Source organism: Drosophila biarmipes, chromosome 2R (assembly GCF_025231255.1).
Source record: "Drosophila biarmipes strain raj3 chromosome 2R, RU_DBia_V1.1, whole genome shotgun sequence".
Classification (NCBI taxonomy): domain Eukaryota; kingdom Metazoa; phylum Arthropoda; class Insecta; order Diptera; family Drosophilidae; genus Drosophila; species Drosophila biarmipes.
The window spans coordinates 6,945,934-6,958,415 of NC_066615.1; the positions used below are offsets into that span (position 1 = coordinate 6,945,934).

At 41.5% G+C, this 12,482-nt stretch overlaps 3 protein-coding genes across 4 annotated transcripts in view; all 3 read right to left on the bottom strand.

The window, feature by feature from the left end:
- LOC108026730 (calpain-A) overlaps window positions 1-12,482 on the bottom strand; it is an 80,800-nt gene that overhangs the window by 57,227 nt on the left and 11,091 nt on the right. The window lies entirely within an intron of this gene.
- Window positions 700-5,466, bottom strand: LOC108026941 (endoplasmic reticulum metallopeptidase 1). Of its 2 annotated transcripts, none has more exons than XM_017098154.3 (10): window positions 5,417-5,466; window positions 3,111-3,805; window positions 2,968-3,052; window positions 2,787-2,907; window positions 2,573-2,727; window positions 2,137-2,520; window positions 1,785-2,080; window positions 1,655-1,724; window positions 966-1,598; window positions 700-907 (listed from the first exon to the last, which is right to left on the bottom strand). In XM_017098154.3, the coding sequence occupies exons 1-10, from the start codon at window positions 5,459-5,461 to the stop codon at window positions 746-748; spliced, it is 2,646 nt and encodes an 881-aa protein (XP_016953643.2). In that variant the 5' UTR covers window positions 5,462-5,466; the 3' UTR covers window positions 700-745. The 2 variants fall into 2 exon arrangements, with proteins under 2 accessions (XP_016953643.2, XP_016953644.1); XM_017098155.3 differs by lacking the exon at window positions 5,417-5,466 and adding an exon at window positions 3,866-3,922.
- On the bottom strand, window positions 5,869-12,121 carry LOC108026906 (endoplasmic reticulum metallopeptidase 1). The gene is made up of 9 exons (XM_017098115.3): window positions 11,476-12,121; window positions 9,366-10,033; window positions 8,084-8,441; window positions 7,466-8,030; window positions 7,227-7,411; window positions 6,841-6,984; window positions 6,677-6,776; window positions 6,219-6,613; window positions 5,869-6,152 (listed from the first exon to the last, which is right to left on the bottom strand). Exons 1-9 carry the CDS (start codon window positions 11,479-11,481, stop codon window positions 5,985-5,987), a joined length of 2,589 nt encoding a protein of 862 aa, XP_016953604.1. The 5' UTR covers window positions 11,482-12,121; the 3' UTR covers window positions 5,869-5,984.

The window sequence follows — 12,482 nt, forward strand, 5'->3', positions numbered from 1 at the left end:
ACATATTTACAAACATTTTGTATTGTTAACGAACATTACTCGATGTTTTTGTTTATGCATCGGAATTTATGCGGTTTACGATCACATGTGGCTCTCCCTGTATCTCTGATCGATTGGCATGCAAATATGCAAAATCGGTGCTGCCATCTCGGCTATTTTTTGATTCGTGTTAATGGTAAAATATATTTTTTATTTACCCACATTTAACAAATGAAAAACATTTTTTTTTTATATATATAAACTTTCTATATACTACCCACATTTTTATTTTTATAGCTTTCTGGCTTTTGTTTTAAATGATTTCCTTATATTTTAATATTGATATAGTTTGTTTTATTTGTATTTACTTAAGATGATTATGAGCTTAATTTGAATGTTCATTCCGTTAACTAAAATTAACTGTCCAAAACAAAAATTACTGTTAAGTGTATATCGATAACAAACTTATCGCGCCTAACAGCACTGCGCGCCAACCGGGTGCCCAGTGTACCAAACTTTGAATTAATTTAAACCTAACTGACAATTCACTTTTCCGCTTTCCTTCAATTGATTTGACATTTATTTTCGTAATTTAAAAGAAAAATGTATACGTTGAATTCTTTGGTATGGTTAAACAACAAAATATTCTGTTATTTCTTGAGCGTTTGTTAGTCAATGTTTTTTTTTCCAAACACCAATAATAAATTATATAACTCGTTGTTTAAAGTTTATTAACTTTTTTAACATGTTTATTAGCAATGAAAACTTAGAAAATGAACCGCTGATATGAGGCTGGCCATTCCACTAGTGCAGCAAAAGTTGGAAGCTGACTGGCAAACTCTTGACTGATCGCATCGCCTTCATTTCCAATGGAGTGGGCACCTACTCCCAACTGGGTTACGGGTACATTGAAATCTCCATCGAGTTTCTGAAAAAAAGTTAATAATTTTGTGTACATATACGCTGTGAATTAACCCGGTACTTACCCAAAAATCAATATAGAAAGTCAATGGTAGAATGTTCTTGCCACTGGAGTAGTAAAGGTGATAGGTCGTCTGCTGCCCAATGTAAGCCAAGAGTAGGGACCAGTTCACTATGGTCACATCCTCCTCTGGCTGGATAAAAACGCTGGTGTGATCCGTAGTAGTTGTGTTGAATTCGTAGCGCATTGTATTGTTTCCCAGGTCCGTCTTAGCCACAAGCTCAAGAACCGGTACAAATGGGGGAACGATTTCTGCCTCCCGTGGCAGCCACATGATCTGCTCACGATTCTTCACCCACCGGTGGTCGTAAAGAGGATAGCCGCACATCATGACCTTGTCACAGTCCGCCGCGATGCTAACCAAGCCGGTCAGATTTACCTTCGAGTTCTCCAAGGGAGCCGGTCCCCGGCGATCCTGGAAGTTGAACAGATAGCCGGACTCATCCTTGACAACAGTGCCATCGTACTCGTAGAAGGTTCGCCGCACTTGCAGGTAAGGTAGTCGCTGAACGTTGGTCCTTGGTCGATAGGGAAAACCAATTTGGGTGGACGTAGCCGTGTAAATGGTCACAGCACTTATGGCCAAAAGGCTAAACAAGATCAGACTGGGTCGTCGGAACATGTTAATTAGGGGAATCTAGAAAGAGACGAGTCTTAGATATGGAAATCGTTTAGAGGTAACCTTCTACTTACCAGGAAACCCAAGGCTAAAATGGTTCCTAAAGCGTTTAAGGCTGAGATAATCAAGTCCGGATTGGTGCCCCTACAAAAGTATTAATGGTTAAGTAATCCCTGGTAAAGCAACAAAACTTTCCGATCTCACCTGCCGAAACGGCCCATCATGGGAATCAGGGTCACCAAGAAGGTGTAAATCAGATAGCTGTTGTAAAGGAAAGGAATGATTTGGAAAGTCTTGAGCACGCCAGTCCAGGAAAAGCCACGGTCGTGCAGGGTGGTCAGCAGATTAATGGCCAAAGGAGTTTCGTAGAAGATAAGAGTCCAGGTGACCACGTAGGTGCTTCGCAGACCATAAACAGTCAACCCAATACCCAGAAGGGCCAGTATTACAGCGTGGCCATGAAGGACCAACTGCAGTTGCTGAGCAAGTGCCACCTTAGCCTATAGGGATACGAATTTGTTACCTATTCGTGGAATTTTTAAATTCTGCTACTCACGCTTCGTTGCAACTTAAGGTAGATGTAAGAGGGAAAGCTCAACCCCAGCAGACTGGGGCAAATGTACAGACCGATTAACAAGGCCGGAGTGCTGAAGTAGGTGAGGGAGAGTCCATACTTGTCAAAGACATAGGCTACTGCTAGCGGGAGACCGAAGCCCAGCACAAACGCGATGATCTCGAGTACAAGGATGAGGATGAACCAGCTAAGAACGTATCCAGGCGATATGCAAGAAATGCTTGCGGTGCGCCAAATAGATACGAATATCAGGATCAGTGCTATTCCGGACACAGAATAATTTAGAATAACGCCACTGCTCTCCGTATAGCTGATGAAGTACAGTCCCAGGAAATCGAAGAATATGACATGTCCAGTGGCGTAAGCCTAAGAAATATTAGTGTTTATACGACGACTTTTCGAGAACTATGTTTCTTACCGCTGTGTTGTCAAGCTCAGTGGCATTAGATAGGGATCGCACCAGACTAAGCAAATTTTCTCCCGTGCTCTGAATCGAACCCCTGGGAATATTAGCGAATCGATCGTATTTTGTATGATAGGTGAATCCGTTGATGAACTGTGCAATATCCAGGCCTAATGGATTATTGGTAACTTAATAAATGCTTATATACAGCCACGATTTTTACACCTACCGATAAGATTTCCATACTTAACAAAGATGCCGAAATCTGTGTCCGACGGCAGGATACCTGTTTGGAAGATTTCCTCAGCCATGGTGGTAGCTAATGGATGAATAGCACTTTTTTTATAGTGCTGAAAAAAGTTTGATAAGTTTGGAAACTGAAAAATAAGTAAGTTATGAGTGAGACGTACTTCTACGAGCCAGGGGCTGTTGGGTCCAGTTTGAAATACAATATCGGAACCGCCACCGCCAGCAGAGTCCAAATTGACTACAGCTCTGAAAATGAAATAATTCGGTTGATCAAGGCATTTCTAGGAAGGGGGTCTCTACTTACTTGCAGTTCTTTGCCCACTTGTGTTGGGTGATGAAACCATGCGAAGCCTGCAAGGGATTTTCTTCGGCTCCGTTCAGCAAAAAGATTATGGTATGCTGGATCGTTTGCTCGGTGGTGCACATAACTCGGAAGACTTCCAGAATAGAGACTATCATTTGACCAGCATCGCCGGCAGATCGACTCGTTGGCTTGGAATCAAAGTGACTGTTGACCAGGAGGTACGCTTCACTCGTGGAGTTCTTGGGACTCAGCTTTATGACTATATTCTGCACTCCCTGATACTGATTGATCATGGTCCAATGAATATAGGACCCAGAGACCTCCTGAAGGTCGACCTCCACGTCGAAGTACTCGTCCAGACAGCTCTCTTGTATCTCAATCACTAAGCTCATCAAGTAATCAACCGTTTTGATTTCATTGCCTTCACTACCAACGACTTTGGTTCCGATTTCGTCAAATTCGTAAAGGTGGTTTTGGGCACGCTCGGCAATGAAGACTCCTTTGGACGCGTCCTCTAAGGTCAAGCCCTTGGGAAGGTGGTAAAAGAGTGGTATCACAACCGCAAAGAACAAAAGTGCCCAGAACAGAAGAAAGCCGCTGGCTAGGTACCAGGGTCCTCTGAAGTTCAGTTCCTGCCTTCTGACATTTTTTGAGGATGCTGATCCGCCGTTGCCTTCGATGGGCTCATCTGAAATCTGAGAGTGGAAAATATTTTTCAGAAAGAAGTGGAACATGTCCTAATGTTCCTAGATTACCAGTTTGTCTTTGTCTCCCATTTTGTCGATCTTTCTAAGCAGCTCTGCGCACTGCTCTCCCAAAAATCAGACTGATTTCCTCAAACAAGAGTCAAGTTCTTTTATACCCCAAAAATCCAAAGATACCAGTTAAAAGCCATAAAGTTATAATGAATTTATTATACATATCAGCAGTGTAGATGTTTAAGCAAATTATGATTTATTATAAGCGTTGAAGTCGATAAAGATTTCTTCAAGCGAGGGCAGAAAGTAATGAACGACAAAGAAAAAATAAAGTGTAATATTTAGACACTCTTAGCAATTTAAACACATTCACTTTATATGTTTAATTTTCGGAGCAAAATAAAATATAATTGGTCGAATACGAAATCAATTTTTTATCCGAGAAAAGCTTAAAACCACTCTCGATAATTAGGTATAGATTTATGTGTTAATTTGTTTAAGATAACAATGAAGGTGTTTAAATAGTCGAATTTACCGTTCCTCAAATATTACCACATTTTATGATTTTACGCCCACATCTAATATCTATCAGCTATAAGTTCACTTATCTTAATTGCTTAGTAAAGTCTAATTTACTTATTCAATTGCTGTCGGCCGGTCAGGGTTGCACTTATTATTATAGGCGAAAAAGTAGAATAATTAAAGTCTGAAGTCTATTGTATCACTTTGAGGGGTATAATTGACTTGACCACGTCTACAGGTTGCAACTTGATCCCAAAAATATTACAGTATCAGTTAAAAGCACCACTTAACGAGGTAAAAATATAGAGGGTGAATGGACCTACAGCAAACAAAAGTTCTGATATCCACTTTTGTGTCGAAAATGTATAAAATTTTCTTATTTTTTTACGTTCGGCAAGCTTTATTAAAATCGTACAATTAAAGCTGTGCCGGCCCCAACAGATAAAATGTTCAAAATTTTAATTTCTTCGTGCTTATATAGTAGTCGCCTTCGCACTCCCTCCTGGTGCGCTTCATCACTACGTGGACTGCCGTCCACAGTTTTATATATTGGATATACAGTATATTAGTTGGTGATTCAGTGGAAACATTGACCTAAGTTGACCTTTTGAGGAAAGTGAAAATTAAGGAATAAATTAATTAATTTAAGAAAATTATAGACTTAAAAAGAGTCCATTCATTTATTGCATGAGCAGATAGCTTATGATTTCCAAGTGCTCTTAAACTTGTAAGTTAATTATGACAGTACAAAGTCCTTAAAATGACACTTCAACAATTGGTAACAACCTTAAGACAAACGTGCAAAAGCACTAAATATATGTTCAAATTTATCTATATTGCAAACGATTATGGACTTCATGCGCCTTGATAACTAGACCCACCACAACCCAATAACTGTTGTTTGGCAACGGAGGCACACGACTGTATCTAAGCGCGAATTTCATTCTAATTATAATAAATTATTTTCAGCGGAGGAAGAGATTGATAAAAGTTTCCCGGAGTTCTGGGATACATATTACATATTTTAGTAAAATATCTTAATTAATCAAACCGACTTTAAAGTTATCTAAAAAACACTATAATCACCTTGTTGTGGCAGGAATCGAAGCGCGAACGTAAGACTTGCCACATCTTTTCCGAAGATACACAGTTCATCTGAGAGGCTATTTGCCTTAGGCGCATCATCTTGGCCAGAATTTTTACAATGCAAATTCGGTTCTCACGCTCACGTTCCTTACCAAACACTCTCGGTTATGTATACGTTTTAGAGTTCTCTTATAGCGGGTGTCTAGTCTTAGAATGTTTACAAGTTAGCTTTTCGTGCCCGGATCCAATCCACTTAATGTATAGTCCCCGAGGAATTTGCTTGAATAGGGAAATGATTGCCCTACGCACCTGTTTGCTAGCATATTTCAATGTTTGTTTACAAAGCAAACGTATAGTACAGAAATTGAATGTTTTGGCTCTTATATTTGTTTGGAGGAAAGCTTGATTGAAGAGAAAACCAAGGTTTTTGATCGTAATTATAGCATTCGTAATGTAGTTTAATAAAGTAATGTAATGTGTAATTTTGTATCAGATTCTATACAGTTAATTGTTAACGCTTAAACACTACAATTAGAACAGCAGAAGCTATATCATTTGCGGCTCGGCCTTAGAAGTACCAGGTCTCGTAGGTGCCAACCCAGCCCTGAATGTAGGCGTAGGACGGAAATCGACTAATGTAACTGCTGAGCTTTTCGATAGCAGTGATATCCTGAGTCACCCAGTGACCCCCGATGCCAATCTCAAGGGTGGACGTGTCAAACGTTGAGGTCGTCTTCTACAAGTAATAAATTGATATGCTACTAACCATACAATTACAGGTCTTTAGTACGTATTTGCTTACCTCAACATCGATGGTGAACTCTAGAGGACTGTCGTCCAGTCCGTAGGAGAAGTACACCATGTACGGTGGTTCTGCCTGTTCTCGTATGAGCGTGTCATTGAAGGACCAGTTCAGTATCTTTGCCTCGTTTTTCACATTGATGAATATTCCCATGTGGGAAGGTCCTGCCACGGTGAAGTTGAACCTCCTCTGCGTGGGACTCTCCAGTTCGGTGCTGTCTTGTAGCACCAACATGGGATATTCGGTAGGTATCTCGGGCGATTCCGACGTTTCGATCCAGAGACTATACTCTCGGGCTTTGTTCCATCGGTGGTTATAAAGCGGCATGCCACAAAACATTTCCTCATCGCAAAAGTCGCTCACTTTCTGTACTTCTCCAATGGCATCGATTTCATCTACGTATTCAGTTAAAATTATTAGGCATAATATCTAAATGTAAACCGCAATTTCTTGCTTACCTCGAGCAATATCCAATCGACGGTCCTGTGGATAAATATACAAGCCAGACTCATCGATACGAGTACTTCCATCGGCGTTATGGAGGCGACGGTGGGCATGCTACAATGGATTTATTTTATGAATGAAAACAATATAATCAAAGTCCACAAAAAGTTGTTCTTACAATCAAAGAGTAGCGCTGTGGCGAAGTCTTTTCCTTGTATGGAAAAGCGGCACTTGTGACGGAAATAACAATGAACAGAAGGGTAATTCCCAGGAAGCACATGACTATCGTCCTCGTCTTGCGGAAGAACATGATAAGTGGAGCCTGGCCAAAAGCAATAACAAAATATTTAACACATATTATTTGTGGCGTATGAATATTTTGAAAAAGGTATAACCAAATGTAGAGTGTCTAAAAGTATGCAGTGAAAAAAGATTAGACGCTCTTCTGAATAAAGCCATTAAAGTTCATAGCTCACTATATACTTTTAGACGCCAACAATTAAACTTTTTGAATTTTTTAGGTTCCCCAATTACTTTTGTGGGACCCCTGCGAGCTTAACTTACAATAAAGCCGGCAAACATGAGGGAAAATAGCCAGACCAGAGCTGCTATAACCATATCCGGATTCGATGAGGACCCGGATCGCCCCTGCATCGGCATTAGGGTCACCAGAGCCACGGTGCACAGATATGTGAAGAAGACGAAGGGAAGTATCTGGCATACGGTGACAGCGATGGCAAACAAGTAGGCTGTAGGCGAAAAGTTAAATAAGTACTCAGAGTCGTAAAAAGTAATATAATTACCCTTTCGGTGCCACTTTGTCACCAGGTTCACAATCAGCGCAAAGATGTCGAACAGCACACATAGCATTATCAGATAGGCCGATCGTATGCTCAAACCGGTCAGGGTGAGCATTATCACAATCAGGCAAACACAGTGCGAGTGCATGAACAACTGGATGCGGAATCCCAGGCCCAAGGGGTCCCTCTTCGTTTTCTCCAGATACAAAGCGGGCAGGATGCTCAGCCCGAAGATAATGGGTGCCAGATATAGGCCAAAGATGGTCCAAGGAGAGGTGAACCACGACATCGAACGATTCACACCATCCATAAAAACGGCCACAAGAAGTGCCAGACCAACGGCCAAAAATAGGGAGACAAACTGCATGCCAATGGTGACGGAAAAGCGGAGGAGGACACCCTTCCAACTGCATCCCGAGCGCACAGACATGAAGTACAGGGATATACCGACTCCCAGAAGAGCGAGCAGTGTGATCAACACGTTTACAATGATGCTCGTCGTTTCCGTGTAGAAGATCATGAACCAGCCAAGAAAGTCGTAGAAGATGTTGTGACCCTCGGAATGGGCCTGAAATTAAGGATTAGTAAGATTGCACCACAACTTAATTCTCCCAAACCTACGGCTGTGTCATCCAACTCCGGAGCATTGGCCAAGGATCGTGCCAGTGATAAAACATTGTCCCCAGTGTGCTGGAAAGAGGCCCGGGGAAATGCGTTGATCCTGTCGTACTTGGTGTGATAAACGTAGCCATTGAAGATATAGGCCATATCCAGACCGGGAACTCCTCCAAAATCACGGAAGATGCGAAAATCGGTGTCTGAGGGAATAGCTCCGGCCTGGAAAAGCTCCTCGGCCAGTGTATTTGCAAAGGGGTGCGGCACACTCCGGTAGTAGTTCATCAGCCACGGATGATTGGGTCCGGACTGGAACAGGATCTCGCGGCCACCACTGCCAGCCGAATCCAAGTTGATGAGAGCTCTGTGGAGTTGTCATGCAGTTATAGTAGACTTATATGACATATTTATTATACCCTTGCAGAGGGTATAATGATTTCAGTCAGAAGTTTGCAACGCAGTGGAGGAGACGTTTCCGACCCCATAAAGTATATATTCTTGATCAGCGTCACTAGACGATTTAGCCATGTCCGTCTGGCCGACTGTCCGTCTGGCCGTCAGTCTGTCTGTCTGTTCGTTTCTACGCAAATTAGTCTCTCAGTTTTAAAGCTATCGGGCTGAAACTTTCCCAAAAGTCTTTTTTCTATTGCAGGTAGTATAAAAGTCGGAACCAGCCGGATCGGACAACTATATCTTATAGCTCTCATAGGAACTATCGGGAAAAAAATTTTAAAAAAAGATATATATTCGGTGTTTTTTAACATATAACCTCCTATGCTTGGAAATAACATTTTTTGATTGGTTTTGAATTTCGAATTAAATTTGATCAAAATCGCACGACTATATCATATAGCTGTCTTAGGAACAATCGGAAAATTAGTCGAAAATTTTGAAAAAATTTTATTTTTAATGTCTCTAACATACAGATGTCAAAAAAATGGTCTTAAAAAAGAATGAAATCATTTTTTTTTATTTCATTGTAGTCGGCAGCAATCCCTAAAAATGTAGCATGGTGTTACTAAAGTTAATTATTTCTTATAACTGCAAAGGTAAACAAACTTCGGCTTGCCGAAGTTAACTTCCTTTCTTGTTTAAAAAGAATTTTACTACAGTACTTTTATTATCTATTAAGAGCAGCTATGAAACTTTGGTGAGAAATTGGGAAGAAAATATGTGGGAAATCCAATAGGATCTGTCGCCTTTACATAAGTTATTGTTAATAATTCCCGACTCTAGCTTACTAAATTTAGGAAATTTAAAAATCGTAGGAAGTAACGATCACACTCACTTGCAGTTCTTTGCCCACTTATGTTGAGTGATGAAGGCGTGCGACGCCTGCAGGGGATTCTCCTCGGCTCCGTTGAACAGGAAGACGATGGGATGGGCCAGTGGGTCGCCAGACTTGGCTATCACCCGCATCACCTCCAGCATGGTCACGACCATGGAACCATCGTCGCCGGCTCCTGGACTGCCGGGCACCGAATCGTAATGGCTGTTGATCAGCAGGTAGTTCTCGTTGGTGGAGTTCCTCTCCGACAGCTTCACCACCACGTTCTGGATGCCCTGGTACATGTTGACCATCTCCCAGTGCATATATGCCCCACTGGCCTGCTGCACATCCACCTCGATCTCGAGGCTATCGCTCATCTCGGCCTCAACCTTGGCCACCTCGGCGCGCAGGAACTCCACGGCGGTCTCCTCGTTGGCCATGCTGCCCACAACCCGCGGTCCGATGCGGGTCAACTCGATCAGGGTGTCCTCGGCCCGCTGGGCAATGAAGGAGTGCGGGTGACTGGCCTCATCGCTGCGCGTCAGTGGCTGGGGCATGTGGTTCATCTGGGTGTTGACCAGGGAGAGGTAGAGCACCAGCCAGAAGCCGAAGAAGGCGGGAGCGTAGTACCATTGCAGCTTCTTGGGCACCTCGAAGTCCACATCGATGTGATACTTAGAGTTGAACTGTTTAAAGTGAAATAAGATTTTGAGTTCTTTTTATTTTAGATGGTGAGTCTAGATTGGAAAAAATTCTATAGATATTAGTCTGAGCTAAACTATTTTATTGCTTAGAAGGGTTTTAGTACAAAGTTCACTTAAATTTGTTTGAAGTACCCATATGTCATTAACAGACGGCTAAAAAGCTTATATGTAAACATTTTGTACTTCATGCGCGTGGTCTTTGTAATATATTTAAGAAGAATATATAACACATCACAAAAGATATATTCAGTCCAAGATTCAAAAATGTATATTTAAATTAGCATTACTAAGTAAGCTTTGAATTAGGCCTGTTCATCTCTAATCAGAAGGATATGGTGATGTAAGCAGGTCTTTAAAAATAATAATATTTCTTTTAAAATATTTTACAAGAATTCTCACTGTTTAAAATATCTGTCGACCATAGATATCCGTCTAACACAGAAAAACTACCAAATGAACAGTTTTAAAACAAAAATTAAACCCGTATAAGCCTTAGCCTTTTGTAAATTCTCCTTTTGTCGTCCACGCGTTTTAAACGCTTTATTTCGGTCCTGTCATCAATTTTTAAAATTTCCATGGGCAAAGAATATCTAATCTTGGTCTGGCAGCTGCATGTCTAAGCGAACCCAAAAATTTCCGGCTAATAGCTTTTATCAAACGCGTCCGCGGAATAAACTTCGGATCTGAAACAATCCGTAAACGTCTTTGCAAACTGAGTTAAGTGTCGTTACTGCCACTTTTAGCTGCCGACATCGGGGAGAATTCCTGAGGATATCAGCTGGAACATAAACTTTTACTGCTTGGCAATCCGTCTTAATCGATAGGAGTTCCTTATTTTCCTTGATTTTCTGAGTAAACAATGCTCGACATTGAAATCGTGCTTTCGTCGCGTGTTCACTTCATGATTCACGGGCGTGTGGTCAGCGGGAGATTGTCGAGGACTATAAAGCCTCTGAAGTTGCTGTCATAAACCGATAACGCCTTAATAACGAGAAACAGCACCGTTTATCGCTCGGACATGCTAAGAAATTCGCAATTTTTGTTAAAATGTATTGCGGCATCTTTGAAGTGTGTAACTTTTAATCGTTTTTCTTATCATTATGACTTCTTATTTTTAACTATGTAATTTTTGCTGACTCTTCATGACCACACATTGTATATTGGCCAGGAATTCAACTCGTGTCCTGACATCTAAGATGTCATTTCTAGACATTCTGAAAATATTTCGATATGATTGCACTTATTATTGATAATTTTTTTTTATCAACAGAAGAAATATATTAATAAAGGGTGCGCAATTCATAGAATAAGAGATATAATTTTCTTTGTATCGATTTCTTGATCACTGTTTTCACAACTTTGAGTTTTTAAAATTTGTAAGCATTATTCTTTCTTTTACCACGTAGGACCCTTAGTATACGTACAGTCATAATGTATTGTGTTTCTGTTTTGCACTGGTATCCGGTTATTATTGATATATCCTTTGAAGGACCAACAACTTTAAGGACTTCTCAGAACACTGCCGTACCGCTCCGCGTTTCGAATCCTTAAAATAGACCCGCAACCGGGGACCTCAACCTTCGAGTTCCAATTGAGGCACCAGTCACCGCGGTCCCCTAAAGATATATGAAGCCCAGCGGCATTGAAGGTCTGAGGAATTCGCCAACGAGGGGAAATTATCGGCAGTATCGGCGACTCTCTGATATCAGAGCTGCTGCCCGATAAACAAGCACTAGTATAACAGTTTCGGCTTAAATGGGTGGGGATTTTATTAGATTTCTTGTTTCCACGCTCGATGCGCTGGGGGCACTAGCAATTGCCAACCGAGTTTTATCTTTATGGCGTAGAGAATGCCCAGTTGTATCGTAAAGTGTACAGGAACAATTTCCTCGTTATGGCTTGCAATTCTTAAGATACACGGTTCGGCGGCACTATCGAATTGGAAGCTTGGAACCATATATTCGGCTGTCGTCGCTTTAGATATGTCCATAAAGTTTTGACCAGTGGAATGTTATCGTATCGAACTGCATCCCAAAATCCCGAGATGTTTCTCTTCGCTAGCGTTACCTCCGACTGACTGGCATTAGCCTCCAGAGTCTGGGTACACCCAGCTACCCAGAGACCCCATGCCAATCCGAGTTTCAGCCCCACTTGCTTCGCCTTTTTACAGAGTTTACTAATTAATTTCGGCCCGGCAGTTGTACGATTGTCGCTGATTTCATTCCATTTTCGTTTATGTGTCATTCCACCTTTGTCTGCCCTGCCCTCTGTCTCGCCGTCACAGGTCCTCCTGGGGGCTTGGGTTCCGCTGATTTCGCTTGATTAACAGATTGTTTACGTATTTGAATTGCTTTTGCATGTATTTCAGATTCACCTGTCTATTGAATTGTCGTTGTAGGTTGTTCCGCCCGAGCAGATTCGATAGCTGGGA